The sequence below is a fragment of the Dipteris shenzhenensis genome, chromosome 19 (assembly GCF_047967505.1).
Source record: "Dipteris shenzhenensis isolate YYH24624 ecotype China chromosome 19, Dip_SZ_1.0, whole genome shotgun sequence".
NCBI classification, from domain to species: Eukaryota; Viridiplantae; Streptophyta; class Polypodiopsida; order Gleicheniales; family Dipteridaceae; genus Dipteris; species Dipteris shenzhenensis.
Genome location: NC_141614.1, coordinates 14,013,955 through 14,032,887, shown reverse-complemented (window position 1 = coordinate 14,032,887; position 18,933 = coordinate 14,013,955). Strand labels below are relative to the sequence as shown.

The 18,933-nt window shown below is 41.4% G+C and overlaps 1 protein-coding gene across 1 annotated transcript in view; it reads left to right on the top strand.

The window, feature by feature from the left end:
* Positions 1–3,479, top strand: part of LOC147890123 (uncharacterized) — a 33,684-nt gene extending 30,205 nt beyond the window's left edge. The window contains exons 7-8 of the mRNA XM_087391118.1: positions 2,288–2,705; positions 2,885–3,479. Of these exons, the coding sequence (XP_087247244.1) occupies positions 2,288–2,705; positions 2,885–3,076 (610 nt within the window). The 3' untranslated portion in view covers positions 3,077–3,479. The remainder of the gene's footprint in view (positions 1–2,287; positions 2,706–2,884) is intronic.
* Positions 3,480–18,933: the final 15,454 nt, after the last annotated feature.

Genomic DNA, 18,933 nt, shown 5'->3' with positions numbered 1-18,933 from the left:
TTTTAATGCTTTTTCACCTGTTTTTTGCTATTAAAAAAATATTGCAATGTACAGCTACAAAAACACATCAAAAGGGACTGCCAAATTAGATGCTACCATTTCATGACACCATTAAAAATTACAATTTACCTGAGAAACCCAAATTCTCTATTTTTGCTGTTCGAGAGTCACCTGCAAACTTTTGTGTTGATTATACAGGGTACGCATGATTTCCAACCATATTAATATGGTTCCAATTCATGAATTGTTTTATTGATTTTTTCTTTGCAATTTGAAGATCGCTTTTCTTGAACCTGCGACCAAAGGCCACATTGGTTCAATACATTCTAAGTCAAAATATGTATTTATCAATTGCAGTGTCAAGCTTATTAGGATGATGCTGTGCAGGAGCACACAATCATCCTGCCTCCCCCCTTTCCCCCTCAAGCAGTGGCTACAGTTTGGTGGTTGCAGAAATCGTCCAACAAGCTCCCGCCCACCAGTGCTACCAACAGCATGCAGTTCTTGGCTCCACTGATAGGACTAGCATGAGTGAAAACACTCTATGGTTGTAAGACTTTCAGGACACATCGAGAGCTCTCGTTACATTTTCCACCCAGCCACGGGTCTTACAGAGAACTCTCTAGTTTTCTCTACATGAACTCCTCCTTGAGTTTGTTCCTACAAGATTCTTCTTAGTTGGAGCTCTCTCTAAACCCTCCCCCGCACCCAATATTTGCCATTTGGCTTCTTTCCTTGGTGCCATATGTCCCACTAGGGACCCTTGCATAAAATCCCTCTCATGGGGTTCCTTTTTCACCTCTTCATCAATGCCTAAGCCTAGGAATAAAGCTAGACCTGAGCCCTCTAAGCCCCACTAATGCAGAGAGAGAAGTAGATCATAAAATAGATATATTTCGTGGATCTATCCCTGTTGCATTAGTGAGAGAGAAGTAGATCATAGAAGGATATATTTCCTGGATCTACCCCTTTTGGTAAACCCCCTTATAGACTTAGTCAAGCGGAAGAACTTTTTATACGTGCTAGCCTTCGTCATGGCTGAGTTTGCCCTTGACCTCCGGAGTGTCGACAGAAACTCGGTACGAAGACTTTGTATAAATGGATGCTCAAGTATGTGTGAGTGTGTGGATTTGTATGTGTGAGAGCATACTTTTATACTATGGTCTACACCCACTATTGGGCGCTGGTGATGTCAGTGGGGATGTCATAGTAGCTAGTCCCTGCTATGCGTGATGGAGTTTATGGTTTCCAATCTTATGAGCGACTCTCGTGAGATTGAAACTGCACTATGTTGTGTTTTTAGAGGATGAGTTTGGGAATGTTTCTGGATTCATCTAGGTATAAGCGGAAGAACTTAAGGTAGAAAGACAGACAGCTAAATGAATGTCTTAGAAAAGGTCAAATTGCTCACCTTGTTCTTCACTAATTTTACTAGTAAAGAAAAAGGATGGTACTATGCGCTTACGCATTGATTACTGAGTTTTAAATAAAATCACAATAAAAATTAAATATCCTATGCCCCGTATTGATGAGCTCTTTGATCAATTGTAATGGGGTATATATTTTACTAAAATTGATTTAAGATCAAGATATCACCAAGTGTGAAGATGTGCCCAAAACATATTTTCGAACTAGGTATGGGCGTTATCAATTTAAAGTAATGCCATTTGGTTTAACTAATGCTCAACAACATTTATGACACTAATGAATAGGGTCCTAAGGCCATATTTAGGAAAATTTGACGTAGTATTTCCAGATGATATGCTTACCTCAGTAAAACAAGAAACAAGCATATGGAACATTTGAGAGAAGTGTTCCAATTGCTTAGAGGAATCTCTCTTTTTGATAAAGAATCCAAATGTGAAATCTTTGCAAAAGAAGTATGGTTCTTGGGAAGATACTCTACGTATTGAGCTTGTGAAGCTGGTTGCATAGCTAGCTGCCTTTCTGATTGGTCAAGCATCCCATGGATTTCTGATCTATATGGGTTTCCAAAATTTTTTAATAGAGGTAACACTTCCATATACTATTGTTATAACTCTTGGGGACTAACAAGAGTAATCTGCTGAACTTTTTCCTAGACTGCTAAATAATTTAGTGCTTATTTGTGTGGGGCGCCATCAGCCTTTTACTGAGGACTTGTATATTTGGAGACTTCCAAAATATGGTCGATGTTTATTGTTTATGGCTGTTTGAATGCTCTATCATTATGAAGATAAAATGTTACATTTCTCAAGATCTTTCATGACTTGTTACGTTGTGCTGATGGAGAAATCCCACCAAACAGGTTAGGAGGAACAGGACCTTCGGTTATGATTGCGCTCTTCTCAATTTTAGCTGTGGCGACATCATTCATTGGGACTTTACTTGGTTTCATGGAGTTCTTTATGGAAAGATTAGGTCAGACATCAAAAGTCTCACAAGAAATGCTTCAAAGACTGGTTAGGATAATGCCAATGGTGAAAATAGACATGCCCATGTTTCATCGCCTTTCTGCGGGGAGTCACTATAAAAGCGAGAAGATCACAGGCTATTTTCATCTCCCTATAGATCTGAAGAACTGGACTGATATGATACAGAGTTCCCTGCAGCATTGGTGGATAGTAAACAACTTGCGAATCATGTCTTTTGTTTTGATTCTGGCCCCACCGTTTGCAGCTTCATTAATAGTTTCTGATGCTTTCTTTTCAGCAATGGATCTGGCGGTAAGAATATGTTCTTTTCAAAGTATTACTCATTTTGCAAGAAAAGTAGCTCAGGACCTTACTATCATTTTCCCCATTGGCCAGATTTAAACCATGGTATTACCCAGGTGTAATTTGAATAAAATTTCTTTCTCATATTCAAGTTACCCATGTAAATGTATGTTTTTGTAACCTAGCAGGGAGCGTATGGCATGACAACACTTTATGGGATTTTCCCGCCAGCCATGGCCTGGTCTTTGTACAAAAAGGGTGTTGGCCTAAGGAAAGATCAGTCTGGATGTATATTAGCTCTGCCCGAACCTCATGCAAAGGCTACTTTGATTGGAATCAGTGCTTGCGCTATTGGGATTATATTGAGTCAGATTTTCTGAGACTACACTTCGGAAGGAAGGAGCCCACTCACTTATCCACTTGTCACTCGTAACATCTACTGAGGAATATGAAATGTAACATTTAACTAAATTGTTGGAAATGCCATGTCTCCCCAGATGCCTTTGCATTTGTAGATCAATTGTGATCCTGCCGCCCGAAAGCATGTAAAACGTCTCTCAACTTGTTATGAGTAAGGTTTGTAGAGAACTTGAAGAGAGGAGAAAGATTCCATGCACATGTGCAGTTGCATAAACTTTATGAGCATGTCTTTTTAATCATTACAAAGGACACTTTCGCTGCCCAAAGAGATGAGAGGGAGTAAATGGAGTTATAATCAGCACAGGCCAAACTAGCTTATTCAAAGCTAACTTTATTCAAAACTGTAATGTTTGTACATTCCCATATGCCATATATCTCATATGGGATATGATTTATTTTGCCATGTGGCAGTTTCCTTTAACCATAAATTATACTTTTCTCTCTCTCTCTCTCTCTCTCTCTCTCTCTCTCTCTCTCTCTCTCCTCTCTCTCTGGCCGCCTTCTTAATTTGCAGTAGAAAGGCTTCACTACACAACATCTTCCTTCGAGGTGTTTCTTTTTCACAAGCTATTGCATCTATCTCTCAATGGAGTTGTCTCTAGTTTCTACAATGGATTCTTGAAATGCCGCATTTACAAATGAAGCTTCAAGTATCAAGGTTGGTCAATCAATAGACTCGGATCTTTCGGACATTACTTACATGGCCAGTGAGCTTCAACGCACTCTACCACTATTAGAGTTATGTCATGGGTGTGATGCTTGGTTTGTCTACTCTCTGGAAGGTGCAAATTTCTTTGATTATGGTACCTACTGCACGTCACCTACTTCAAGCTTAATTGTATCTACTACAGTGTATGAAGATTATGGGCTATGGACGTATGCGCAATATCCATTGCTCCACTACCCGGAGTCCCTTGCGAACCTTCTTGACTCTGCTCCCTGGATCATCCTCTTAATGCAATAAAACTTGACTGAGAATGTGTCGAGGAGATGGATTTCTTTCGAAATGAAGATGCTGGTTGTGGTGAATAAGGTTATCGGTCTTGTGTATAATGCTTGGCTATGGTGCTTGATTCTTGTGAATCTGTGCCACTTCCTACCTGCCATTGGTCTTTGATAGTCCTTTCTTCCTTATAAGATTGTGGGCCTTTTGCATTAACACGGTAGCTTTTTTTGCATACCTCTATTTGGCAAGGCCAATTTGGTTCTGCGTGTTTGGGTGTGGCCATCATTGGCATCAGCCTGAAGCTTATCTGCGTATACTTTTTGGATTTCTAGAAGTGCACGACTACAATCTAAAGGTTCAGGCTTCAAGCGTTGTATAGACGACCTTTTATCGCAACGATCATAAGCTATCTCATGGACGTCATCATCAGGAGAAGGGCACATGGCATCAATAAATAATTGGAAAGTCAACCTTCGATTTTTATTCCATATATTATGTTTAATATGGTTTTATGTTACATCTGATCATGTCTCTTCCACTTCCTACATCTCATCTCTTAATGAGAAGTTCTCTAGAGCAGATTTCCCATATGTCAAATCAAGAAATAGTTATTCTTGACTCTGGGAGATTGTTTGTATGATGAGAGTGCTCCTCCAATTGTAAGACTAAGTTGAAAACTTGGGAGCAATGCAATCAATGAGCAATTGCCGTTATCAGCCTTGGACTTGTAGATTCACTCATACATCATGTGTGGACGTCAACTCAACAACCAACCAAGTTTGGAACAATTTAGAAGGCATCTTTGGAAACAATATCACTAATTCCAAACTATTTTGGAGCTTCAATGGTCCTAAGATGGAAAATAGTGAAGAATTAAGTGACTATCTTGCAAAGTTATATTCATTAGTTCAATAGTTCACTAGCTTAAAGCGTCTTGAAGATGAAGATAAAATGGTTGTTCTTACATTGTGAAATCCCTTTTGTAAGTATTATTCTATAAAAAGTATGTAAAACCTTTCTATTGTACTAAGATAGGCTTCAACTAATAGTAGTTGAGCTTGCAATGTATATCGATTTGGATATGAATATAAGAACTCATTTTTACCCGAAAAAAAAAAAAAACTTTTACTGAAGCACATGTTATCTTACATATTCCTTAGTGAACCCTCTAGGGGGTTGCAAAGGAAGTGGCTCAAGAAAACGGAGAGCTAAAGAAGACGACTCTCGCCTTGCAGTTGAAAATTGATATCTTTTGCCCCTAGAGCTATGAGGAAAATGAGATATGGATTCAAGTATGAAAAAACTAAAATTAAACAGGTTGATCATAGAAAATAATTGATGAGAAAGAATAGAGGGGTAACCATTAGGAAAGCATGGAGGAGAAGCAACAAAGAGGAAACCATTTTTTAAGGAGCTACGTATGTTGCCTCTAGAATGAACATTAGAATGGTTTGAGCCTACTCTGTGAGAGGCCGAGGAACAAAGAGACTTAAGAGATTATAAGTAAGAGGAAATATGAATTTGCTTTCGGTTGCGATATGCATGTATAAGAGATTGAGTTTAGTCTAGTATTTCTATTCGCTTTTAAATGCATTTGTTATGACTTCCTCAAAATTTTGCTTTCTTTATTTCATCTCTCTAGTACATCTAACTCAATTCCATTTGGGCTTTTTGGATTGGAGAACGTTGATTTGAAGCACAATATTTCAACTCGAGTAATGACAAATTTGAATAGGAGAGCCACATTAATGACAAGGATGCCAACTTGGCCAATGTGAGGTGGACTATATTGGAACCTTGCAAGAGATTTTTTCAATTGAATTACAAAGCATTCAAAGTGTACATATTTGATGTTGAATGGTTTATGATAGTCTTCAAAGGGCCTCAAGTAGCAATGAACATTGTGCAGGAGTAACACTGCATCTTTTATATTGGTTTACAATTATATATTAAGTACTCTTTCCAATGCAATTACTAAGAAATATCTACATACTTTTGATAACAAACGGCTCTACATTGTTCCAATTGTCTTAGTTACTCTTTCCAATGCAACTACTAAGAATATCTACATACATTTGATAGGTTGTTTGGATGACAAAGGGTTGTACACTGTCCCAATTATATGTCAAAGAAGCATGTGTCTGAGGTCACAAAATTTGAAAATGAGATGCTAGATGTGATCACAAGTAATAGCCAAGAAATTTCCTCCATGTGTACACCCCACTCAAGCGACTTACGTGGGATGGCTTCTTTGATATGTTGTGGGGGCTTGGCACTTGGAGCATGCACAAGATTTAGTAAAAGATGATGAAGGCAATGATGTGAGAGAGAAATAGTTTTAGGCCAAGTAAAGTCATTGGAGGGCTCAACATTGTTAAGGGTCACCAATTCTTCAGTTGACCCTTTGGGCCTCCTTTCAAGATTAGTTTTATCATACCGGTGTTTATTCTTGGGTCCAGAAATCCTCTTTCCAGAGACTCCTCCCAAATCTTTAAGAGGTAGGCGCCTACCGTATCTCAGAAAACCTTATAAAATTCAGTCGGTAAGCCATCTTCTCTTGGGGTTTCACCATTCGCCATCTGGTCAATGACTCCCTTTAGTGCCTCTAATGTCAGCTCGTTGTCCAGGAAATGTGCATTAAAGCTAGCCACCATTTTGTTTCTAATATTACAGAAGAAGTCTTTGGCCCTAGCCTTTTCTGTAGTGGTTATCTCCGGTTCTCCAAGCAAGCATTGGCAATGAGAATTGACAAATTTTAGGATCTCCTCCGAGTTTAAAATTATTTGGTTATCCTGCTTGAGACATTCTAGAGTCTCCTACGTGTGCTTCTTTTTGACGATCTTGAACATGTCCTCATTGGCATGATCTCCCTTCGTGGCCCACCACCACTCCCTCAAGTAAGCTTGAGATGCTTCTATCAAGGCTTCTGCTTGGAGGGACTCCTTACAAGACTTTAGGCAAATCTTGCCATGCTCAGAAGGGTCTTCCTCAAGAGCTTTGATCTGTTCTTCGAGATTCTATCTCCTCTTGACTCTTGCTTTATCTGCTCTCTTCTTAATGGCTATGAGAAAGATCTTGGTTCTTTCATTGTCTCTAATCCACTTGTTAGTAATACTAGCAGATCCCCCAAAGGCCTTATGCCAAATACTGGTTACTTTGTTTTGAACCGCCTCTAGAAACTAGGGTGGTGCTATCTACAAGCAGGTGCATACATGTTCACAACTCCTATCTTGGACTCATCCCCAGTCAAAGACCCATCCAAACTACTTTTCCTACAATAAGCTTGCCCTGATCCATAATCTCTGGAGCCACTGCCCATGAAACTAAGATGCAAACCCCTCCGCTCTTGCCTATTGTTGGGGATCATACCTATGGGCTTCTACTTGAGAGCATGGCGGCAAAAATTGATGTCTGATGCTAAGAGTACATGCTCTTGTATTAAGGGAAAATCCATTGTCCATCCTACCACTACCTCTGCCACTCCTGATGAAGTATCAAATGTTTTGGTTGACTACATGGATGATCATGAATCCTTTGCATTTTCCAACTCACCATGGTCCAACTCATGGGGAGGAGGATAAATAAATTAGGGCTTGCTTATGAGTGGGAGCCTATACCGCAACCTTGGACTTCCTATGACTTTGAAATAAGTTTGGAAGGAGAGTACTTTATATATATACATTAGCGCACCAAGGGCATGACAAGCTCTATACCAACCTTTCGTGCCCACTTCATCATGAAGGATGTATTTACCCCAAACGTATCGGTGCACTACTAAAGCATCTAGTATGTCGAGTGCATGGGTTCCACCTCAAGCACCAAAAAGACCACTACTACTGCCAAGCCTATGCACGGCCTCCCTATTATGAAGCCGTGAGTTGGTAGGAACCTAAAGCACCATCATTGAGCCACCGGTCTATCCCCTATAGGCCCATTCACTGAGCATCCATCATGCGATACATCTGCTCTCCCATTATATAATGAAATAGAAATAGGGTCCAATGCTCCTCTCTTGTGGAGGCAAAATGGAAGGCCCAAAAATAGGCGAGTGTGGGAACAAACCACACCAATGGAACCTCTTTTTTGGGGCTGTAAGAGCCACCACCTCTAGAGCCAAGGGATATGCATCCAGAACCTCAAACTAGCTCTAGGGTGCAAGCCTCGTGCAAGCCTCCAAGACTATCTTGACAAGGGTTGCATTTGGCGGGGCTTAAACCTAGGAGCTATGAGAACAAGACCCCCTTTCCCTATCGACTTCAAGGAGGCTGTGTCATGGGGGGTCTGGAACTGCAGGTGAGAGGAGAAAGCCATAGACAGCTTGGAGGGAGGATGGAAGACGGATTAGCCTCCCCCTTACTCAAAGGTTGGAGACCAAGATCGGGCCTAAGGAGGAAGCAGACGATCCTACTGTAGCTATAGGATGATACAAAGATGGCGTAGAGGAGGAGGGGGGTGGGTAGAGACAGCTCCTACAATAGGGGCAGCATGCGAAGGGGGAGGAGGGGGATGAGACAAGAGGGAATTCAAGATGAGGGGAGGGCAGATGGGAGGGGCATCAGCCACTGAGGTAGCAGGGGCTCCCATGTCTCATTGTTGTGTAGGTACCTAAGAGCTCTAGACCCCTACCTTGAATGTTTGGGAGGGAAGCCGAGGGGCAATGGCCAAAGCAATAAGAGCTCTTGTGTACAACCCAAAGCAATAATCTTGAGCAAAACATTTGGCTACTAGCTAAGAATTTTATGTTTCTAAAAAAATAACTACTTAAACAACAAACTAGGCCATGAGATGGATATGAATCTGTAGAGCTTAAAATTTTGAGCATTTCTCCTTTTTGCAATCTAACATATTTATAAAAAGTTACAGGCAATGAAAGGGTAAAGTTTGTAAATGCCCCTAACCCCTATTTATTGAAAATAAAAATTGAAAATCCAAAATTATCCTACCTATCGAAACGTGGACAATTTGAAGGGTGAGGGTGCACAAGTGCTTGCTAAATCCACATCTCCCACCTCCTTTGTTATAAAAATACACCCGACCCCCTCATTCTTCTTCTTCTACATCTAGCCTACCTCCTCTTCCGAATTCTCTAGTCCCATGCAATGCCTTCCACCCTCTACATCAAATACCACCTTACTCCCATCCTCATCAATGGAGCTATGCATCGAGCCCTTCTCTCTACAATGACCTAGCCATCCCCACCCACCATACATTGTCTTCCTCAACCATCTTGAAACATTTGTAGGTGATCATGTCCCCCTCCTTCTCTACTTTTGTCAAGTTTTTCATCATTTTATAATTCAATCAAGTTCCAACCTTTTCTTTTCTTTTTTGTCAATTTCCCCCTCCTCTCACTTCCCTCACTTTCTCCCCTCCTTTTGCCTTTCTCTCTCTCTCTCTCTCTCTCTCTCTCTCTCTCCCTCTCATTTTGTCATCACCCCCTCTTTGTTTTCCATCTTTCTCCCCTATTCTATTGTCATCCCCTCACATTTTACATTCCCTATCCCCCCTTCCATTCCCTCTTTCCATTCTCACTTCAACCTCTATCCTCTCAACCCCCCTACAACTCTCTTAACCCTCCATCCCCCTAGCTTCACATTTCTTAGCCACCACCTTCGACTTATCCAAGGCAAGAAAATGTAGGATGTTCACATTGCATGACCGATCATATAGCTAATGAATGCCCCATCCTAGGTGCAAGATCAATGCACAATCAAATCCTCCACCCACCAAGGACATGCTGTCATATTTTTTCAATTACTAGGCATAATGAGAGTAATTGGATATTCAACATGCGAAATCGCCTTCCTCAACCTCAACAATGGCAATTGGCATCCATCCTAGTGTATGAGCAGTGCTCAATCACCACCAACTCCAAGATTAGATCCCGTTCAACTCTAGACACAAGCTCCAAACTTGCTCGAAAATGCAAATGTGTAGCAATACCCAAGAGCATCGACCCCCTTATCTAGCAATTCCAATAGAACAGCTTCAAAATGAGGAAGTGGAACCTTAATTTGAAAAGGATGCTAGGTACCCATTATAATAATTGGAAGGAGGAGAAGGCTTGGTACCTATTTATGCATATCAAGTTTGGCTAAACATAGGTCGAGCACCAATCAAGTGTCATGCATGTGGAGAGAATTGTTAGATTGCAAAATGCTCTCATCCTAGAAGCCCCACTACTTTCCAACCACTTTGCAGAGATTGTGGCATTTACCATGATTGTATGGGTTGAGTATGGATTGTCCCCTCAAAACCAAACCCCACAACTGAATGATGTTAAACTTGATGTTCCATTAGGCATTATTGGGGTTGATTAGCAAAGTTTAGGGCCCACAAGCATTTTGTTACATCCTATGAATGTCATTACACAACAACAAAAAGAGGCAGCCAAGCATCATTTTATTCCTATTCAACCAAGAAGGCACCTACCAAAGAAAACATAAGCACCTATTCCTCCACCAAGTAAAGAGGAGCCGTGTATGTCAACTTCTAGTCCAGATCCACATATCAAAGGAGCTCCATACCCTAATGCTATATTGGTGAAGGTAAGATTTCAAGCACTGCAACAATGGGTAGCAAAGGAAGAAGCTCAATTTGAGGCTGAAAAGCAAGCACGAGGTCTTGTCCCTGACTTGTCCCCCCAAGTCTTGACAAATAATCAAGCCTCTATTCCATCAACAAAGATTACAACACAATGCTCCTTCTACACCAACCATCAAGTATTGCTTTATCTTGTGAATCATCCATGTATGATAGGATCAATAACTAGATGGATCCTCTTACTTCAAGAATTCAACTTCCAAATAGTGGTCTAAAAAGGTGCCATGTCAAGACTGGTTGGAGAAGAACCCACTAGAGTCAAAGATGACTTGCCTGATGCCATATTGTTCCAAATAGAGGCTACACTAAATTGGTGTATAGACATCATCAGTACTCAATGAAAGGAAGATTCACCATTAGAGTTGAAGGTACATCATATTAACTCATAGTGGGACAACTAACAAAATAGAAAAATATTAGATCATGCATCGATGATATTGCACATGAAATCCCACTAAGGAGTGGGAGAGAAAGAAGGTGTAAGAGCATGGGGGAAAGAAGAGAGAGGAGGGAGGAGGAGGAGGAGGAGGAGGAAGAGGGCGGAGGAGAAGGGAGGAGGAGAGAGGAGGAGGAAGAGGAGGAGGAGGAAGGAGGAGGAGGAGGAGAGAGGAGGAGGAGGAGGAGGAGGGAGGGGGAGGAGGAGAAGGGAGGAGGAGGAGGGAGGAGGAGAGGGAGAGGATGGATTGCAAGGTTGGAGGAGAGGGGAGGAGGAGTTGCAAGGTTAGGACATGCTTTTGGACATGGAGTGCAAGGAAGCATGGACACTTGATACAATTGCTTGGAATACCAAAGTAGAACTCAACACAATGCCCCAAAGATTATAGGCTTCATTCCATTATGGGGTATTTATACAAGTTGGAGAGCTTCTCTCTATGCATGTAGGAATTGTAAGACATTCTCTCTCTACATGTAGAACTTGCATATAGAAGTTGCATGTAGGAGTTGCATGTACAACTCGCATGTAGGAGTTGTATGTAGAACTCGCATGTAGGAGTTGCATGTAGAACTCGCATGTAGGAGTTGCATGTAGAAGTTGCATGTAGAACTCGCATGTAGGAATTGCATGTAGAACTCGCATGTAGGAATTGCATGTAGAAGTTGCATGTAGAACTTGCATGTAGAACTCGTACGTAGGAGTTGCATGTAGAACTCGCATGTAGAACTTGCATGTAGAACATGCAAGTTGGATTTCTAAGAGGGATTATTTCTAGCCTTATGCAAGTACAAGTGGAGCTTTGCCACTACTCTACACATACATTCTGTTCTACCTAAGTCCATGTTGGCACAGAGACAACAAATTGCGAGTGCAAGGTTGCAACATAGAGTCAACTTGATAAGCATCAAAGTCAATCCGTTGGGGTATCCCGCACGGCACAAATCTTAGAGACTCATTGTAGCCCCCTTTTAGGTTGTCTTATAAACTTAATATCATCATTCTCCACTATGGCTCTATCACTCAAATATTTGAAAATATTCAATGTGGTCATAAACTCAACAAATCACTCAAACTTAAAAAAGAAGTATCGTTTCGCCTCCTTCTTGGAATCTCCACACACAAGACAAATGTACAAGACAATATTAATGCAAAAGCAAAATGGAAATGCCCTTCATAGCCTACAAAAATGTCAATATTGAGAAAGCATTGCCCAAACTAGAACTAGTTGCAATGTAATAGGTGGAAGTGAAGCTTAAGTTGTGTTTTCTTTACATTATTTTTTGTAACCATTTTCTATACTATTTTTAGAGTTTTTTCTTTATCATCTTTGTTGCCATAACCATAATGCAACATAAAATCTAGAAATATCTTTTGTCAAGTACCCTCTACTTACCCAACATAAGTAGGAGGTGTTAGAGCATATAATAAATTGAACTAGATAAGGTGCAATCCTATCATGAACGTTTGGAAGGAAGAGATCAACCCTTATCAATGAACATTTGGATGGAAGACATCGACCCTTATCCACTGAGACATGTATATTCTATTTTCTTTACTTGTATTGTTGGTCATCTTATGGTGTTCACTCCTCTCTCTATCACCTTAATCTCCCAATGAGAATGGATTTCATAGTGTAATTAAAAAAACAATAAGAACATTGTCGAAGCACCAAAATCCCAATATTGAGTACCCTACCCAACACAATTAGCACCTACTTTAGGTTTAGAGCTTGTTGTTAGGACATTGATCATCATCTACATGGAACAATAGAGGACTTCATGTCTTCCAATCAATGTGTTGCAATATAAGAAGCTATACAAGCTTGTGAGCTATGTTTATGAGTTTATTGCCCAAAACTTCATTATTCCTCAAGCCTTCTAGTTTATTAGAAAGATCATTGAACATCCTTAGTGGTAAACATCACTTTTGGTTCAAGATATATCTCCCTTTTGATCCGTTTTGGGATGCAAGTTTGTTAGTATGCAATGTTTTGTAGATTATTTACTCATTACCACTTATGTTATTCAATTTATATGTGCTTGTTGGTAAAGAGACTCCTGTGCAATAGGTTGTTTGAGGCATGGGGGCGAAGAGCAAGCAAGCAAGCTAGGCAAAGCATGCAAGTCTTAGCGTGATGGATGATGATTATATTTGTCAAAATTTGACGTAATACATAGGAGTGGGAACATAAGGATGTTAGTGGAACATAAGCAAGAGAAGCACAAAGCATGTGGTGGTAGGAGAAAAAAAAACATGTGGTGGTAGGGTTGGTTGAAAAAAGAAGAGAAAGCATGAAAGAAATGAAAAGGGGAAAAACCAGGCTGTTAGAAAGTGACACCAATCTTTGGGGACCATAAAACACCAATTAGGGCCTATTCTCACCTACCATTTTGTCATGTTAGTGAGGTTAACATTGCAAATTCTGTTAATTTAAATATAATTTTAACATGGAAAGTGCATTCCCATTAATATGCACTATGCTATGCAGTAAGTTGTTTTGCCTAAATCTTTTGAGACTTTTTTCACACAACATGCTTTATTTCATCAATCCAAAGTTCATTCTTTAAAGTTAAGCTCACAATGGATTCTTCTTTTCAAGACCTTTCAAATGACCCATGTTCTTTTTATTAAAAAAAGTAAAATACCTATGTTGTATAGTTCTGAGTTGATCTTAACCATGAAAATTTCTTAACAAGAATCTTGCTTAAAGGGGCATTCCCACTGCTCACCCCCTTAACTTAACCATTAACTTTTTACATTCCAACTCTTTCTTTCATAGGAGTCTTTAAGGTGCCTCTTCGAGAGGGGGAGGGGTTGTTAAATGTACATTTTACAACCTTTTTAACAAGCTATTAAGAGATTTACTTTAACTAGACTCTCTAAATGCCAATGGGAATGCACACTTATGTGAAGACTCCATTAAGAACCTTAACTAGTCCTCCTTAAGTGGTAAGGGGAATAGTCCCTAGGGTCAGGTTCATATCACCTGGCCGCCATGGACCACTCATGAAGGGCTGATTGGTCTAGCAGTTAAACGAGCTCATTTTGGTTGGTTGGCGTGGGTCTAGTATCCACTCAATCCACTTTGCAGGGGAATTCTCTCAATTGGCCGGGTAGTGGGAATCCTTCATAGTTTTCTTATTCATGTTAGTGTTCAATCCTATCCCTCCTATTGCACCAACTAGGATGGTAGTCCTTTACTCACATTTTTGGAGGATGGCCACTAGGTGGTGTGAACTGGGCCTAATTACGTTTTCCCTTTTTTTCAGGGAGGGGGGGTGGGGGGGGTAAATTATGTTTTTGGCTTGCCCCTTAGGGATAGGTCTTAAGGGGTAATGATATGGTGGGAAATTGGGAACGTGGGAAAAACTAATATTTCCCACCATTTCTAGACTTTCCTATGATGTGGACATCTTTGCATGTTAGGAGGAGGCCCTCAATCTTTCCCACAAATACATCAACGTCAAATGAGGGGGGGCAGGGGAGGTGAGAGGTGGGAAATTACAACCTACCATATAGGCACCAAATTCCACAAAAGAAACCTTTCACCTTACAAGTAGCATGATTCGTCTATGACATGTTAGAAACCCACTCCGCTAGGTCTCTACTTGCATATGCTAGTACAAACTTATTGTGGTCTCTGATTGGATACCTCTTTGGCCATTTGTGGTGCTTAACATCACCTTAACACCTCTCGAGGTTGGCACCACTTCGTTAAGGGGACCATTCATGGCTAAGATTGAGGCTACGGATCTTGTAGAACACAATTGCAGAGAGGTCAAGGTTGAGGGACAAACCTCGTGGATTCTCTTAGAGAAGCCACTCATGTAGGTAGTAACCTCTTCCATCCATTTGTTTTGGAGACACCAATGCAAAAGATTGATGGCTACTTTAAAAAATGTAGCTACTCTGCAACCTCCTTCAAAATTGGGAGGGAGGAGAGAGGGGCGGGACGGGGGGTTCTTGGGCAAGGCATGCTAAGAGAGGGAGCCATGTGGCACATCTCCTAGCTTCCCCTCCACTGCAGTCTTCTTACCACATGGCACCACTTTCTTGAGATAGAATAAAAGCATCATGGCTCTTGCACCTTACATGAGAAGATAATGCATCTCATGTAGTATTGGAAGAATCATGCCTTTATGTAGAGCTCAATGCCTATGCACCCATTATAGTGATGAAGAGAGTTCAGATAGGCATAACATGAAGGTTGACATGCTAGATGGGGCTCTGTCATGAAAGGTCATGTGAAGGTTCTCTCTTATGATATTGCATGTTAGGCAAGGGAGGGTTAGATGGGAGAGGCTGCAAATTATGTGGCTCAAAGATTTGTGAAGGGCTCTGCTCACATGAAACCCTCCTCTTGCCATGCGGAACACAAATTATATATAAAAGATAGATGGATATCGTGTGTGTGTGTGTGCACATGCATGTGTGTGTGTGTGTGTGTGTGTGTGTGTGTGTGTGTGTGTGTGTGTATGTGTGTGTGTGTGCAACACACATGTGTGGGGGTCGAAGGCCACTGTGCCTTAACCTCAGTTATTAGATGATGCTAGTTTTCAGACCACCATCTTTGGTTTTAGGAGTTGGAAAATTCAAAAGGGCTCTATGCTTTTGGGTAGGGACTCTATATCCCTTACATGTATCAGGGGTGTTTGATCATGTTGTTGCAATAATCGAGCAACCAAGTACTTTTTTGTGGCATTGCCGGATGGGCCATATGAGCCAAAATGGAGTAAAACTCTTATGTTGTTTGGGTTATGTACCGCATTTGAGTTTTTTTAACTTTCAATTTTGTGAGCATTGTCTCTATGGGAAGCAAAGTAAATCGGCTCATAAAAGAAGTAGAAAGAAAGAGCTTGAAAAGCTTGATTAGGTGTATTCAGATGTATGTCATCACGTGCCTACACAATCATTAGGCAGGGCTGAATACTATGTGACATTCATTGATGATGCAGGTGAAAGTGGAGAGATGGGCTATTATCTCTGGAATCCATAAGCAAAGAAGATCATACGCAGCCATGATGTGGTCTTTAATGAGAATAAGATGCATAATACACCCATGAGGGATGTGGAAATGAGAAGAATTACTTTCTAAGATGTGAATCCACGTGCATATGTTGAAAGACAACAAGCTGTCCATGCACCAAATGTGCAGGAAATGGTGCCCCCAGGTACTCCTACAGGTACACAATCAAGGGAAGATCATGGATCATCTATTGATGAAAATGATGAGCCCAATGAGGCTGATATACAAGCGGGACAACAAGCTGAAATGCCCTTGAGAAGATCAGCTAGAGTGTCTAGACCGCTTGAGAGATTTGCTCCAGGGGGAGACTATGTGATTGTTGACTCTTTCCCACGGCTTTCGCGGGAAGAGCAGGGTAGTCTCAATATGCAGGGGTTGTCGTTTATAGTATACGTGTAGCTTAAGACCTCGAGTCATGTTCCAGTGAGAGACGTAGGCTTAAGTGTGGTAAGCAAACATAGTTCATGCATGTGTAAAAGGAACGTGTATCATCATGGTTGAGGTAATGAAGACTTTCCTCTTCATTGGGGGTTGTAGGGTTTAGGAGGAGTTTAAGGATTAGAAGGAGGTTCCAGAGTTTAGAAGGAGGTCCAAGGTTTAGAAGGAGGTTCCAAGGTTTAGAAAAAGGTCCAAGGTTTAGAAGGAGGTTCCAGAGTTTAGAAGAGGTTCCAAGGTTAACGGCAGAGTACATGGTGGAGAACTCGTCTCCCTTGTAGATCATGGAGGTTAAGGGTTGAGGAACTAAGGGTTTAGGGGGAGCATAGGAGTGGGAGAGGAAGAAGGTGTGAGAGCATGGGGGAAAGAAGAGAGAGAAGAAAGGAGGAAGGAGGAGGAGGGAGGAGGAGAAGGGAGGAGGAGGAGGAGGAGGAGGGAGGAGGAGGAGGAAGAAGGAGGAGGAGAAGGAGGGAGAAGGAGAAGGGAGGAGGAGGGAGGAGGAGGAGGAAGAGGGAGGAGGAGAAGGGAGGAGGAGGAGGGAGGAGGAGAGGGAGAGGATGGGTTGCAAGGTTGGAGGAGAGGGGACGAGAAGTTGCAAGGTTAGGACATGCTTTTGGACATGGAGTGCAAGGAAGCATGGACACTTGAGATAACTGCTTGGAATACCAAAGTAGAGCTCAACACAATGCCCAAAAGAGTGTGGGCTTCATTCCATTATGGGGTATTTTTACAAGTTGGAGAGCTTCTCTCTATGCATGTAGGAATTGTAAGACATTCTCTCTCTACATGTAGAACTTGCATATAGAAGTTGCATGTACAACTCGCATGTAGGAGCTGTATGTAGGAGTTGCATGTAGAACTTGCATGTAGAACTCGCATGTAGGAGTTGCATGTAGAACTCGCATGTAGAACTCCCATGTAGGAGTTGCATGTAGGAGTTGCATGTAGAACTCGCATGTAGGAGTTGCATGTAGAACTCGCACATAGAACTCGCATGTAGAACTCGCATGTAGGAGTTGCATGTAGGAATCGTATGTAGAACTTGCATGTAGAACTTGCATGTAGGAGTTGCATGTAGGAATCGCATGTAGAACTTCCATGTAGAACATGAAAGTTGGATTTCTAAGAGAGATTATTTCTAGCCTTATGCAAGTACAAGCGGAGCTTTGTCGCTACTCTACACACACATTCTGTTCTACCTAAGTCCATTTTGGCATAGAGACAACATACTCTCGGATCCATTTTATTACCTGTCCTTGGGTTATGGCTTATTGCGAGCACGTACCTGGATTGCCATGCCTTTAGTCCAGTGGCTATGGAACTTGTGTCGTGCCAGTTGATCCTGCTATAAAGCCTTGGCACCATACAAATTTTGCTCAGTTTCCAAGTAGCCTGTATCCACCATTTGCTCGAATAGAGATATGTGGCGTGCTTCTAAGAAGATCACTCTTTGATAGAGTCGGCTTGTAATTTGAGCATCGACCTGTTCATTGGGGTTGAAACTGAGTGGAGGCAAATGTGAATCGAGGTAACATGGGACCTCCAAAATGAATTCCAATGTTTTATAAAATATAGCACTTAGGCGAAGGAAGCCATCAATGTTGTCGCGCATTATTTGCTCATGCTACTGAAGTGCTCTAACCATCGTGCCTTGGATATTCCATTCTATACCAGAGGATGGTTCAATCATTGAACAATTAATGGTTCGATCTTCATCCCAAGTGTGTATGTTGGCTTTCCATTTTTTACGCCGTGGAACTACATAGAACTTGGGATGGGTTCTAAGACATGGAGGTGCACATAGGTACTCCTTTAAGAAGATTACATCAAAGAGCTTGGGGCGGTGCTAATTAGGTTGTGGATCCAACTTGGTAATCCAGCCTTCACTAATTTGACACTGACGAAGGTTGGTAGGAAAGTGCCTAAGGTCCATCCACCTCGAGTTTTCATATCATGATGTTTGCTCCAAAATTCCTTGATGGGGTTACTGGGAAGTGGTATCTCATCAAAATCATACCCATCATTGGAACTTGGCATGGGAGTATGAATTGGATTATCCAGATCCTGATATTCAAAATCAAATATTGTGTCATTTTCTATTGAGATGGAAGCACAAGTAGTATCAGAGGTGATGACAAGGCAGGGAGAGAAACTGGGGACATGGGGGAGAAATATGGAAGAGTGTTAGTTGCAGAAGGGAGAGCAGAGGGGAGGGGGGGAAGAACTAGGCAAATGGTTTGAGCAGCTTAGTAATCCTCAAGGTTAGGATTAGCAAGGGGGGAGGGGAAGAAGCTAGGTGTGAGGGGCTCATAAGTTTGTGATTGTTGGGTTAGTTGAAAATGGTAAGAGGCATGAGCAAAGAGACGATGGA